Source organism: Triplophysa dalaica, chromosome 7 (assembly GCF_015846415.1).
Source record: "Triplophysa dalaica isolate WHDGS20190420 chromosome 7, ASM1584641v1, whole genome shotgun sequence".
NCBI lineage: Eukaryota > Metazoa > Chordata > Actinopteri > Cypriniformes > Nemacheilidae > Triplophysa > Triplophysa dalaica.
This window is the reverse complement of record NC_079548.1, coordinates 17369658-17384863: the sequence shown is the minus strand read 5'-3', so window position 1 is coordinate 17384863 and position 15206 is coordinate 17369658. Positions and strand designations below refer to the sequence as shown.

At 38.2% G+C, this 15206-nt stretch overlaps 1 protein-coding gene across 1 annotated transcript in view; it reads left to right on the top strand.

Annotated features, from left to right (window-relative positions):
- ttyh3a (tweety family member 3a) overlaps positions 1-15206 on the top strand; it is a 46029-nt gene extending 30823 nt beyond the window's left edge. The window contains exons 8-14 of the mRNA XM_056751994.1: positions 1189-1244; positions 4019-4111; positions 4622-4714; positions 6279-6415; positions 8354-8527; positions 9779-9854; positions 12665-15206. Coding sequence (XP_056607972.1) covers positions 1189-1244; positions 4019-4111; positions 4622-4714; positions 6279-6415; positions 8354-8527; positions 9779-9854; positions 12665-12739 — 704 coding nt within the window. The 3' untranslated portion in view covers positions 12740-15206. The remainder of the gene's footprint in view (positions 1-1188; positions 1245-4018; positions 4112-4621; positions 4715-6278; positions 6416-8353; positions 8528-9778; positions 9855-12664) is intronic.

Here is a 15206-nt window from a genome sequence, read left to right as displayed (position 1 = left end):
TCAGAGAATATGTTGAACGATGAATTCAAAATGCTCGGATTTGATCTGATTCTGTTTGTGTATCATCTTGGACTCTTTACAGATATAGAAAAAAATAAGATATTATTTATATTTTCATTTCAAAACAGCATTTCTAGATGTATTGTGGTCATTCCAGTCGATTGTTCCAAAGTCATTGAACATCAATGTGAAAGATTCATAGCATGACAAGACACATGAGACTGTAATATAGAATGCAGCTTATCGCATAAAAAAACAAATTTTAAACTTTTCCTAAATTAGTGTACAAATAATGTATTGCTTGAAAGTGAATAAGGACGTGTTTTCTTTGGAGTATGTGAGGTCTGAAAAAATACAGAGCATCTTTTCTGTTATTTCATTTCGTTTTCTGCAAATAAATCCAAATTGAAACAATATTTGAATATAAAGTTTGAGAGAAATATTGTTAGTAGATCACAGAATGAAGCAAAAATTATCATTTTACCTACATACAAACCTATAAATAGTCAATTTTAAAATCAGAAAAAACTCACTGAAATGGTCTCTTTAATATTTGTGCAGTGCTTCTTCCAGACTGGTTTGCCCTATCTGTGTTTATTTATTTATTTTAATATTTTTGATGACTTACGATCGCTGGCTTTAGCATGTTTAAGTCCATTCCCAAGCCGGCTTCATTTTAGATTGTTTTTCTTCAAATAAGCTCAAAAAGGGGAAAAGAAAAAGATTTTTAGATTGGCAGTTATCATTTATCCTCAGACCTCAGTCACTTGGAGATTATTTTCTGCGGGCAGAGAAGTTGGAGGTAGTTAGGCATAGGTTGGGTGAAGACCACTGTTGGACTGAATGAAAGTGACTGTAAATGTAGTTGTTTTACAGTGTGCTGGGGGCAATATATAGCCTCATAACCGAGGTCAACGACTGATATCAAACAATATATTCATCCTGTTCCTCAGAAAAAAAGCAGTAGGAAGAAAACAGTTGTCACAGATTTGTTATTGTAACACAGTGTAGTAGAAAGGTTGTAAAAACAAGATTGCCTGTGGAGGTGTGTATGTTGGAAAAACACTGTCCTATTTGAGGGGATCTTTATCTAGATGTACTGTAGAATGCTTTCTGTTCAATACACTCTACTTGACTTTAGTGAAGCAATGCCTTTTGATCTCTTAAAAATTCCTTGTCTATTCACAGATATTTTGCAGTATTACCTCACATGCACCGCTGGCCAGATCAACCCGTTCCAGCAGGTAATCATAGCTTTTATCTCTTTCACCCTATGATTCAGATTCCCTTAATGCTTTGAGTATTTACCAAACCCTTCATCCAAAACTCCCACAATCCACACATAGACTCCCACTAACACTCATTGTCCACTTTTGACACATAAGTTGTTTCAAATCGTAGTGAAAAATAGAAAATACTTTCTTGGACTACCCAACACTATTTGAGTTGTGTCTTTACACGATGATGCTCATGTGGGGTGCAAGGGACAGTTAGAGTGATCTAAAAATATGTGCATTATTTACTCATTGTCATTTCAAACCTGTATGACTTTCTTTCTTCTGCAGAACACAAAAGAAGATGTTCAGAAGAACATTGTTAACTGGCAACCATTCACTTGCATTGGATTTGTGTCCATATAAGTGAATGGAGGGCCAGTGCTGTTCAATTACCAACTTTCTTCAATATATCTTCATTTGTGTTCTGCAGAAAAAGTCCTAAAGGTTTGCAATGACAAGAGGGAGAGTAAACGATGACAGAATTTTCATTTTTGGTGGATCACTTTAACTTTCTCAATTGACTCACATATGTTTCACTATACTTAGGATGCTCCCTGTGTAAACAGTGGACAGTCACGGAGCTCGCTAGGTCAATCTCCTCCCTCCACACACTCCATTACGGGCGAAGTGCCGCCCACTATTTAGCGTCCTTGTACATTAGCATTCTGTCCCCGTTCAGAGCAACTCGAAGGATCTGCAGATTATTATGGCTTTCTACCCCTCCCGTAGTTAATGGAGTCTGACTCCTTAAGTCTTTATGTGAATAATGCATGTGCATAATTCAGGAAGCTTACAGCTCTTAACTGATCATGATTGATGGATTATGTCGCTGACAGCTCCATTGTCCTGGTGTCGTTTAATTTAAATGAAGGCGAATGCCCATGTGGAGATTGAATGGTTCACTTTGTCAGCGGATGCCTCTCAATGGGCCTCCTCCGGTTCTCATGCAGCATGCCGATGAAATTGAGCTTGATTCGCATCTCAGAAAGCAATTAGCTTAAGTGGATGTTGCTTTTAGACTTAAAATGTCGCCCATAAACTTTAAAGTACGTTTTAAGAGGAATATTGAGTACCTGAAACGAGTACTTTTCCTTCTTTAAAATAAACATAGTGAGCTGTCTTGCTATTAAATGCCTTTGTAGGCAGTTATATAGTGTGAACAGCCCTTAAATCAGCAGGCGAACACTTTCAGGTAGCGAATTCACATTTTGTGAGCCATTAGAATGTTGCTAAGCCAATAATACAATGTTGTGAGCATAAAATTACAATGATGACTTAAACACCTGACAACCCCAGATAGCACAAATACGTCTGTAGGATGTCTGCTAGAGATCTGGAAAGCATCTGCTGTTTGAAAACATCTGATTAACATCTTAGAAAAGGCAGTTTAACATAAATTCTGAATCATAAACATCTATATGACATCTTACAGTAGTCGTCTACGAGAAGTTGCAGATGAGCAATCATGCAAAAATACGTCTTGCAGATGTAAATGCAGACATCAAATAGACGTCTCCTAGATGTATGTGTGCTATGAGTAAACTGCTTAGCATAACATATGTGTATTGTTTCCGTGTTTTTCGCCTTTCGACAGTTTTATGCCGGCAGTCGGTCATCTGGTCATCTACAAAACACACTCTGAGTGTCATGATCAGATTCATTTCCATCACCATCACGAGAGTAACATCCCAACCGCTTAAATCTATGTAGGCACTGCAAATATAAGAACATGTTCTCTCATTGTAACTTTTCTGGCTTGTCACTTTACATTTAACTCTAGAACTGTTGACAGACAAAGCTGACACGGTAGCCATTTGGCATCTGAAATATTAATGTGGAAATGCTGTATTGGACCGAACACTTCACTTGTTCTTTCGCTTAAAATTGTGAAGCCAAGGCTGGCTTTTGCTGGTGAGTGAAAATGCAGTGTTGCATTATGCAGGCATCTCTCTCTTTCCTGCTGAACAGTACAGAGTGTGGCCGTTTGTGTGCAGTGCTGAATAAAAAGCGAGGAAGTAGGTCTACGCTGTGCAGGAAGTGACAATTGTACGACCAGTTTGTATCACCTGTCTAACTTTTACAATGGAGTTTTTTTTGCAAAATGCCTAGTTTATTTATATTCTTCACAGATGTCATGGTAATCATAAAAAACATTATCATGAAGAGAAATGGGTCATTATTATTGTTATTGCTAATGCAGTGGCAGATAAGCATGTACTCTTGTTGCACTGTTCTGCTTACTTGGGAAATGGGTGTTTGAGTCCTGCATTAATATTTTTTTTAGCATTTCAGTGTACACTTATCGGAATCTAACCCATCATTATGTTGTTGAATTTCAGTAACACCTAACATATCTGTTAAAAAGTATATATGTGACCCTGGATCACAAAACTAGTCTTAAGTAGCATGGAAACATTTTTAGTAAAAGCCAAAAATACATTGCATGGGTCAAAAATATTGATTTTTATTTTATACCGAAAATCATTGGGATATGAGCTGAAGATCATGTTCTATGAAAATATGTTATACATTTACTACCTTAAATATATAAAAACTTTTCTCAATATATATATATTTTTTTCTTTAAATTGTTGTATCTCAACTCATACATAAATAGAAAGCTTATTTATTTAGACTTCAGATTATGTAAAAATCTCAATTTCGAAAAATTGACCCATAAGACTTTTGTTGGTTTTTCACGTCCAGGGTCACCTATGTAACTTGTCTGTTATGTCTTTTAGAAACTCTCTGGAGGTCACAAAGCACTGGTGGAAATGCAGGGCGATGTGTCCGAACTCCTGCGCTCTGCAGTCAGAGAATACCCCAAAACAAAGGTTAGCTTTTCTATGTTGGCATTCATGTGTGTGTGAAGGCATGCATGCAGTTTACGTCCCACTTCCCAACATTCCTGAAGCACAGGCATTCAAAAGCTTGCAGGTTCTTTTGTAGCATCTGTCCCTGTGTGTCCCTCTGGGCCTCAGTGTCATTGTGTAACTTCTGTGTGTGTTCTGGGGAAAAATGACGACTGACGGTTTGTACGTGTGAAAAGAGAAATTTGTCCTCTCGCTGAAACACAGACATTGAGAGAAATGCTGAATCAACTGAAATATTCTACCCTTGCAGCTTTATACCTTGCGTAACACCGAGCTTTCTAAAGAAAACATCTCTCTCCTTTTGAATGTGAATCATGCAAACGTTTGTGTTTGGCATGTGTTTGTGGGGCAAGTAAAGAATGAATGTGTCAAAGAAAGAATGATGTGTTAAAATTGTCAATAAATGTAAAACCTCAATGAATGTAATGCACATAACTTAACAATGTTTTGCATACTGTTTGCGTATTTTAGAGGAACCTTGAGCAAATTCAAGGAGTTTTAAACGGCACCGAGGTTGGACTGCACCATCTCACGGCCCTTGTAGACTGCCGCAGTTTGCACATGGTAAGAAATAATGTTTCAAAGTCCATCCGATGCACATTGGCCTAATTTGGCAAAATTACAGTGTAAAAATAACTGAACATGGTTTGTTTCATTATTTGTTTATTCTTTATTTAAATTAAGCAATAATTTGCCAACAGTCTGTATGTAAAACCATTAACTCATTCGCCGCCACCCTCTTTAAAAAAAGTTGCCAGCCTACGCCAGCGTTTTTTTAACATTTTCACCCAAATTTAATGGCTCACAGTAAATGTTCTGTAAAGAATATATGGACAAACAATATGTCAAATGAAAGAACAGAGTCTCCGCTTTTAAACAAAAGAAACCAAATTTTTCTACCTTCATTTGTTCGTTTTTTATCACTCCGTAGACGTGGGTAGGTTTCTTCAAAAATGCATCATTTTGATTAAACCGCTGAGATAATTAACGTTTTTTGTCCAAGATTCTGCCCAGATTACACTCAAAATAATCATTAAAAACCAATAAAACATATACGTTCTAGGTTCTGGGATTCTGTACTTTTTCCCACTAGTGTGTTATAGCACCACCTGCTGTACAACAGTACAAACACTGATTGCCGTAAAAACTCGTCTTTGGCGGGGAAGTGTTTTTTTTTAAATGACGAGATAACTCGTCAATGGCGCTGAAAGAGTTAAAGATGCAGTCAGGGATGTTTGACTCTGTATCACAATCTCTGTTGAAAACATTACATTGCAGTTATTTGCAGAGTTCTTTTCTTTACAAGTTGTGCTTCAGCTTGATTTTGAATCATTAAAAGCGTAACCCCTGTCTATTAAACCCATATAGACAGCACCCATAAACCATTTCTTCTCATGTATGATGTACTACTACAGCCTAAAGCCTCTCCTCTTCACCCACATGAAGGAAATGTAATCGAGTTAAGCAAGAACACAAAGTTCCCCTTCAAGTCTTGGGAAAAAAAGCACTGCTCTGTGGGTGGTCGTAAAACGTGTATCTCCTTCCCTTGAGAACAAAAAAGGAAGGAAGAAAATATGGGCTTTCCTGAAATCTATTATACATGTATGTATAGTGTTTGGTACGGCAAAAGAGAGTGTGCGATGAAGATACAGAACAGCACCGGGAGTAATTACAACCCATTTCATAGTTAATGATGACAGTAATTTGCAGGAAGGAGATACTTTCATGTTTCTTGGAGAGCTGCATGTGTGAAGCTGATCGCAGTTCAGTTGACATGTATTATTAAAAAGCCTGTTTCTCGAGCATATGGTGCTGTCTATTGCAGGCACTTCTCGGATAGAGACTCAGAGCATTGAATATTATTATAAACCATGTTCATAATTGCATACTTCAATTTTACTCGTACCATATCTGCACTGTATAGCATTTATACTATGCACACTATATAGAGTAAGTAGTTGGCTTTATACAATGTATACTGCACAGTAGTGAGTTTCCAAACACAACCATAGTGTTTAACATCTATTACATCAGAGATGGAGCATTTTAGCTGGCTGTGATTATGTCCTGGTTTAAATCTCTGTACGATGCTGTAATTTGGTTTAATGGTGTCTCTGTCTCTGTTCAGGATTATGTGCAGGCATTGACTGGTGTTTGTTATGATGGACTGGAGGGGCTGATCTACCTGGTGTTGTTCTCCTTCATCACGGCGCTCATGTTCACCTCTGTCGTCTGCAGTGTGCCACACACCTGGCATAGCAAAAGGTGAGGAACAAACTGGAAAATGCGCTTCAAAATATGGCAGATAATGTTTAAAGGCACATCTCGTGGAGAGTGAATATTCACAAGGCAAAATATTGAACATAAAAGCGAGATGCACATGATAATATGTGATTTTACAAAATATGTAGTCCAGTCATAAAAAAGTTTTCATAAAAATAGACTTGTTAACATAATACAGTAGTATACAGTTTAGATGGCCTCAAAGACAACAGACATGAACCAAAAGCCTCAAATTTCCATTTTATTGGGGGGGGTTTTAAAGCGAGTATTATCTGTTATCTAATGATTTATTTTTGTGTTAAAAGTGAAAGTGAGTCTTGTTATTTTCATAAAGACCATTATATCCTAAGTTTAGCATTCAGAAACATTAGTTTCGATGGAACATCCTCATTTTCAATTTAGGAACTGATTGTACAAAACAATTATGGAAATATTTTGCTATATTTGTTAAAGGGGTAGTTCTTGTTAAATTATTTCTATATTTATTTCTTATTTCTGTAAATAATCTCATTATTTACTCATCCAAATCTGCATACTTTAAACAATTGAGGATGTTTGGAAGAATGTCAGTAACTGAAGAGATCTCATTCCCCATTGACTCCCAAAGTATATATTTTCCCAGTAAATGTGGATTAGATCTGTTTTGTTATATACATTCTTACAAGTATCTTCATTTGTGTTTTTGAAGAACAAATAAATTGAGTAAGTGATGACAGAATTTAGATTTTTGGCTGAAGTATCCCTTTAATGCATCTTTGAGACTTGATTGGATACCTTGTACAGTACATAGAAAGAGTTCCCATCACACTCAATTGATTTTCTTTATCCCCCTTCTTTCTAAACTGTGTGAGAACCTTATTTCTTTATAATTACATAAACCATAATAATTCACGGTCTAAATGCGGGTATTCTTTCAGGCCATGTTTGTGTGAGGTTAAAGACGAGTATTCCTCGTTGTCTCTTTAGATGAATCCTGTTATATAAGTAATGTACTTCATATCAACACTTTTCTGTCCTTTTGGGTCTTATGGTAAAGAGCAATTCAAACCAACTCATCAGTATTATAGATTATTATCAGTTCCTGCAAATGAAAGTTTGGATGTAAGCGAGTTGTGGCATGCATAAAGAGTGGCACTAGACACTTATTTATTTTATCACAGAGTTTGGAGAGATATTTTGTGATATTTGAAGTTGGAGCATTGATAGGTTATTGTAGGTACACTCAGTGTTTTCCTTATTTACAAGTATACAAAAAATGAAACAAATTAAATGTTCACAGAAATATTGTAAACATTGAGCTTGTGACCTCATGGGTTGGCCCATTAAGATTGTATCAGCAGTGGAAAAACTACACCTTATTTCGGTTAAACCCGAACTAAACACTTGAAGTATGAACAGGTTGCTAAGTTTCAACAATGTAACACCTGATGTGTATCATCAGTGGCAAGGAGGGGGCGCCACAGATCCGTATATATCTCCCCTCATTGTTTCACAGTCGGATAGTGTTTATTTTTCTCTTTTAAACCCTTAAAGGGAAAGCAGTTCATATAGGGTGAATTGAGTCTCCATTTGTGTTGTTCTTTTGCTTTATAACGGATTCAGGGAATATAGAGGGTATCACCCCAGGTGGTGGTCTGACAAAAGGTCAAATCATAATCATGGAAAAAAGCCTTGTTTTGGTCACATCTTATGGCTTCGCTCTAAAAAGGAAACGGGAAAATGTGTCTTTCTTGATTCCTTGTGGCTGAAACCAGTCAGGGGAAGAATGGGTAGCACATGTCTCTTCTTGTGCACTATGGGTTGTTCCTTGTTCTCAGCCATCACAAAGCAAAGAGCGCCCTCTGCTGGATATAGTACTCACCACAGAAACCATCTTGTAAATGGATGAATAAGTAGCCTTGTTGATGATGATGTGTGCAGGAATGACGAGGATAGCGAGGAAGAGTCTGTAGCTCCTGCAGGAAGAGCAAACCATGAGAATTTGTATCGGGTACACATGCCCAGTCTCTACAGCTGTGGCAGCAGCTACGGCAGCGAGACCAGCATCCCTGCAGGAGCACACGCTCTCAGCAATGCCCCCGTCACAGAGTACATGTGAGTTCTACACACACCACACCATCAACAACCAACACACATGCTATTCAATGTATCTGTGCAGGTGAGAAATAGACTAAATGAGGATTAAATGGGGTCTTAATGGCAAAACAATGACATTAATTGAATAAATATCAGAAAGAGCTTTATTGCCAAGTGTGCTTGGACATACAAGGAATTTGTCTTATGAGAAGCTTGCAGTGCACTTACAGGCACAGGGAACAAAACTTCAGACAAAAAATCAGTGCAGTTATATTTATGTTCTAATTGTTGAAGTGATAATTCACCCACAAATGAAAATTCTGTCATCATTTACTCGCCCTCTTTTCATTTCAAACCTGTATGACTTTCTTTCTTCTGCAGAACACAAAAGATGATATTATAAAGAATGTTGGTCAACGAACAGCACTGGATCCCATTCACTTCTGTTGTATGGACATAAAACCAGTGCAAGTGAACGGGGTCTGTTAACAACATTCTTCAAAATATCTTCTTTTGTGTTCCGGAGAAGAAAGTAAGTCATACATGTTTAAAATGACAAGAGGAGTAAATGATATCAAAATTTTTATTTTTGGGTGAATTATTCATTAAATGCTGATGTTGTTATTAGACAATTATATATTATTATACAATGCATGTTATGTTATACATTTTTATTATCATTTTAATTGTTTTAATAGTATTTGTCTAAATGATCACTGTGAAAATTTGGAAATAATCGAATTGTTAATCGAATCGAATAATTGAATTGAATTAATTTAATTTAATGAATTATGGCAATATTTGTTAATTTAACATTTAAAACATAAAAATATGTCTTAAAAATATATTGTCATATATGTCATAAAAACCTCTCTGCCATCCCCTTTCTCATTTAATCTGCTTTACAATGTTAGAACTGAATGTGAATAGTTTGCTGGGATCAGGTGGATGTTTTCAGCATCTGGGCTGGCTCTGACACAGACTGCACCATATGTGTAGTGTCTTGAGTGGAGGATGAGGGGACCTGGTTCTAAACCTGCAGGGGAAAACAGCTGCACCTCTTCAGCTGTGGCTGTGGGAGGGTCCTCCTGGTCACACAGATTGCTGGCGGGTGGGTGGAGGGGGGAGTGGAAATGAGGTGTAGCAAAGGTTCAGCTAGCAATATGTCATAAACATTCTGTTATTTAATTAAAAAAAAACACAGAAATGGATGACTAAGATTTTGGATGTTTAAGTATGGTTTTTTTGTGGTACCCGTGTCATTAACAGGACTCAGAATGCAAACTTCCCGAACCCTCGCTGTGAGAACACTCCGCTCATCGGGAGAGAATCCCCCCCACCCTCTGTAAGTATCTGTGTTACCCATAAACACTCACTCACTTGGGCACCAACATGCTATAGTCAAGTGCACAAATCACAGAATCATTTTGACAGCCTGGTTGCTTAAGTAGTCACCTCAAGTTGCACAATTTCATTTTTTTTTTTTGTGAATCATCTGCCCAGTTAACCTTATGTAGACTTCTCAAGCCAAGTCAGACAAATATATATGAGGCTTTAAAGGGATAGTTTATCGAAAAAAGTGACACGAGCGTGAGAAAATGATGACAGAATTTTCATTTTTGGATGAACTATCCCTTTAAACCTTGGTTAGTGGACACAGCAGGCTTGCTAATGATCCAGCCCACACTGCGAATTGTCTTCCCACCTTTCCAGCCCCCTTACACCTCACCTTCTATCCCATCTATTTGGTTTGCATTGCATTTGGGTGCATGTGTGTTTCACGTCAGCTGGTGTCGCTCATGTGTATCTGCTCTACACTTTCTTGTCGTTTTCTTTTTTTTTTGCAAACCCGCGCAGTTGTATTTGACTTCCACGGGCAGTACCAGCCGTCACAGCTGGCAGTTAAAGCCATCGGAGAGTTGCCGTTCGTTTTGGTAACAGCCTCTGCTAACAGGTACTCAAACGCCCCACTTCTACATAGTGGCCTGACCCCCTCTCCCAAAAAATTGTTGCAAAGTTTGCAACCGGAAGAATAGTTTTTCCCCAGACTAACCTCATTCTGACCCAAATCTTGACCCCTTTGCTGTTTTTGTTTTGTGTATTCCTGGTCTTGTTTTCCAACCAATCGCACTTAAAGGGAAAGTTCACCCAAAAAAGAAAAAAATTCTGTCATCATTTACTTACCCTCAGGTTGTTCCAAACCTTTATAAATTTCTCTGTTTTGCTGAACACGGAGAAAGATATTTAGAAGAACGTCGGTAACCAAACAGATTTCATCCCCCAAATTACTACCATAGTAGGGGGAAAATATTTAAGATATTTTGAGAAATGTCTCTGGTTTTCTGTCCATACAATGGCAGTCAATAGGGGCCAATGCTGCTTAATGCCGACAGTCTTCAAAATATCTTCTTTTGTGTTCTTCAGAATAACATTTGCTTTGTCAATGTTTCTTGTAATAGAAAAGACAGAATACCAGATTAGGCATTTAGTGTTTTGAAAAGTGCCACAATTTAACCAAGCCCTTATGAAAAATAACTGCAGTTTAACTTTTTTGGTAGTAAATCATAATGCAAATCTGATGTATTCTGACCACAATAACTATAGTTTTACTATAGCTCGATGATATTTGTAAAGGAAAACTATGGTAATACAAAGGGTAATCTGTCAAACAAAAACATGGTCACTACACGTTTACATAGTTAAACCATGGTCAATTTGCTACAGTGTTCCTATTCGCGATACAGAAATATTTGTATTGATATCAGTTTAGTGTTCTCATGTCTAAACTGCTCAAATAAAGCATCACCATGACCCAGTAGATTTAGCTGGTTTGGTCCAGCAAGCAGTTCAATAATGAGCATTTCTATGAAATAGTAGTTTCAGTTGACTACTTGAGAGCACCAGCAGAACATTTGAGTCATGCCACTTCAATCCCTCCTCACAGCACTCAACTCTCAAAAGATCTCATTCAAATCATTTATTTAACTCTCATATATCATTTTATGGTACAGAAAATGCTTTGGTTGGGTGTGATGAAGACAGAAATAGTCTGTTTTTCTTTTTAAGCAGTTTTTTATATTTTGTCCCCTGATGGACTTTGATTCATGTTGTTTTTTTACAGCGGAAATGGCTTTCACCCGTTTTGCCGTTCACACTGTTTGCTAGTCATCAGGGCTTATCATAATGACCCGAGACACATTGAATACACATACAGGCCTGTTCATGTGTCTTTGAGGAGCAGATGTCAGGGTTCAGTGAAACATCTGCTGAGGTTATGTACAGTTCAGGATATTGTGTGGGAAACTGTGATCATTGCATCTGGCTGATAGAGATTTTACACTGCATGTAAGCGTGCAAACATAATTTGTCCATCACTTCTTATATCATTATTAAATATTCCTAGAACAAAAACCTTCACAATAGTTTAGTTAGTATGTTAATGTTTGACTGCCCACTGTTTTGCCTTTTTTTACTCTGTAGTAAAACTGTGTTGACGACATCAATGCTGTCTGAATGATTCTGGGTTTGCTGTTATAGTCATGTGATTTATGTTGTCTATTGTATTCATTACTTAGGTCTCATTTACACCTGGTCACTGGTGAAATGTACAGGTGTTAAAACAGAGAAATTAAGAGCGTGGAACCCGATTGTTTGCGTTTGGTGTGAACACAGCACAAGCCCCAATTCACATTTCGCTTCTTAAAATGCGAGCGGCGCCCTTTCTCTAGCCAAATAACCCGCGGCGTGCGACACTCAGTTAAATTGAACTATGTTCATGGCGCCTAGAAAAATGTGCTTGCCCCAACATATGTGTATCGCGACTGCGACGCTTCGTTTAGAATAATGAACTTTCTCGCACAAAAGACGCAAAATGTGAATCGCCCCTAATGCTGGGTTCACACCAAACGTAAACAATCGCGTTTCACGCTCTTTATAACTCGCGGGAAAAGTTTGATATTTTCGGCGCAATCTTATAAAAGGGTTTCAACCTTTGCGGAAGACGAGATTGATGTGCGTTTTATTGTTATATAAATGGGCTGTTGTATTGTTACAGTGAGCATGTTCACCCTCTTCTGCATTATTTAATAAAATAGCTACTACTTCTCAATAATTTTGTCATTACATGCATTCTTCTCCATGTTTGTCTCCCCACAGTACACATCCAGCATGAGGGCCAAGTACCTGGCCAACGCTCGCCCCGACCCCAACAGCAGCACCTCCGCAAACTAGATGACTATAAAGCCACATACATCTAGTTCCTACAGACCAGTTTCACCCCCAGGCCCACCCATTCGGCTTCAAATGAGGATCTGATAAGCTGCTCTTCAGCCCAACTAATAAAGGATGTCCTTGCATTATGTAAATACTGCTGTCAAAGAAATGTCCCAGAGAAAGGCAGCTAGTTCAGCGGGCGAAAGCAGAAGGTTACGTTCGGCTCTCTTTGCCCATGACCATCTGTAATGAATATGAACTTTCCATTACTTAGAGATACATTAAACGATGCATGTGTTGCCCTTCCTCAATTGTGGTGCTCTTGCCAGAGGTTCAGAGGACTCCAGAACTGAACCACGGGTGTAATGCCCTTCATTTTACATTCCTGCGTGGACTCTGTCCTCTGGTCATCTGACATAATGTGACCATCTCCATATGCAGGACGCGCTGCCACAGCAGGCCTAGATACTTCACACCTGTGGCGTCTACTGTAACATACCCATAGAAGAACTGATTTATTTTAGATTGTCCTTTATGTAAATATAAGGGCAGAGACATACTCTACACAAGTTTGCTGACGTATGCACACGGTGGCTCATAAAAGCTTTTGCATTCATGTACTTGAATAGAGTATGTCTGGACCTAGTTCTGTAGCATGTAGGGAGGCAAATGGTTTGGATTTTGTCATTTCATTTGCGGGTCTTTAGGTGCGAGGAGTGATGGATGAAAGATGCTGTGCAGCTTTTGGAATTCACATTTTTATTAATACACAAGGACTGCATTAAACCAATAAACACTGCAGTATGCCTCGAACTTGACTGCCAGTACTGGAAACCCATGATGATGATGTTGACATCTACTGTTTGCATCCAAATGTTTTCAAATCCACGAAATGCGAAACCCAGCAGAAATTGCTTCATCTGATGCTGGGACATTACATTTAATCTCCCCAACTTTGTTTAACTGGGAACAGTTTTGTTTTTTAATGCATATGTGTTTTATTGTATGTCTGCTCAAGCCACTATTGTGCTAAATGCTATAGAGTTCATTGTATTGTACGTGCAATGCTCTTTGGTTGAACTGGAAACATCATGTGAACCCAGACAGTGGAGACCGATGACTTCATTTCCTGCGTCTGCTTTGTTTTTTTCCTAACAAAACAGAAGGGGGCCATAAGCTTTAGCAACTCACGCCGTAATTAAGTGTGACTTTCAAAATCCCACAATTTCCTGGGCTTGTTGCCTCTCGGCCACAAATTGTGTTATTTCCCTAAATTGGGGAAAGTTTATCATCCCTGAAGAAGTCAGAAAGTGATGCGCTGTCACTTGGAATATTTCCTTATATTGAGAGCACAGGAGATGAGGCCAACAGCTGGCATCTGATCAGGGTTACAGCTGGAGCGTTGTGCTGTTCTCCTCAAAAGACCCCTCTCAGACGTTCTGAACTGAATTTAGTAGAGTGTCCACTCTCCGACCTCACATGGGAATGCCAATGTTCTCATGCCACGGGCAGCCAGTCAAACATCTCGCCTTGTTGACACCTCAGGGGTGACTCCTCCCTTGTTTTCATACCTCTGTACTGCCAGCATGTCAAATGCAAAAGACCTAAAACCGTTCATGTCCTCACCACAAGATTTTTCATCTGTTAATAAGCTCCGTGGACAAAAAATGTCTGTGTACTCATTCCTAGGTGAATGCATGCATGCTGTATAAATGCAGACGTGGAATAAAAGCAAATGCCAATGTGACAGTTATGGGAGCAGGAACTTCATGGAGAAGGCAATTCTTTGCAGGTTTATGTAAATAGATGCTTGGATTGTATAAATAATCTAAAACTGAGTTCTCAAGGCATGGCCATCCTTAAAACATGGACTTAAACCATGTTGTGTGCTACTGACTTGTGCATTGGTTTCTTGATGGATGCTTTTGTGATCAATGCCAAGGTTTGTATCCTCACGTGCCAATGACTGACAACTTTATACCTTCCTTGTATCTTCTAAATGTTTCTCCTTCTTCAAACTGACTTTTTACTCATGAGCTCTGCTTTGCCTGAACACCCAAACAAGACACCGGAAAACATGAGCCTGGGTGTATTTTCTGTTCTCCGTTTATGATGATGCAGCCTGTTTTGATGTTGGCATTCACTCTTTGATAATGTCATTCTGATACACTGATGTACATACAGCATACAAAACAAACGTTTGCATAAAGAATAGCCCTGTGTCGAGGACATGAATTTGTAGTATGAGTTCAAACGTTTCTCTTTTTTATTGCATTTTTATTTGGATTTAAGGTCCATGTGGCATATTGTCTTTTCCATGCAAATAATTTCAATGATTTTTGTCTTTTATTGAGATATTTTGAAATGAGTTCACTGTAGGGCAACTTTTTTCTTTTATTTGCAGTTACTAACATATTGTACATGTAAAACATGTGGTTTTAATGAGCTTGATCTGTGTTTTCAAATTAAATTGAACATTAACTGA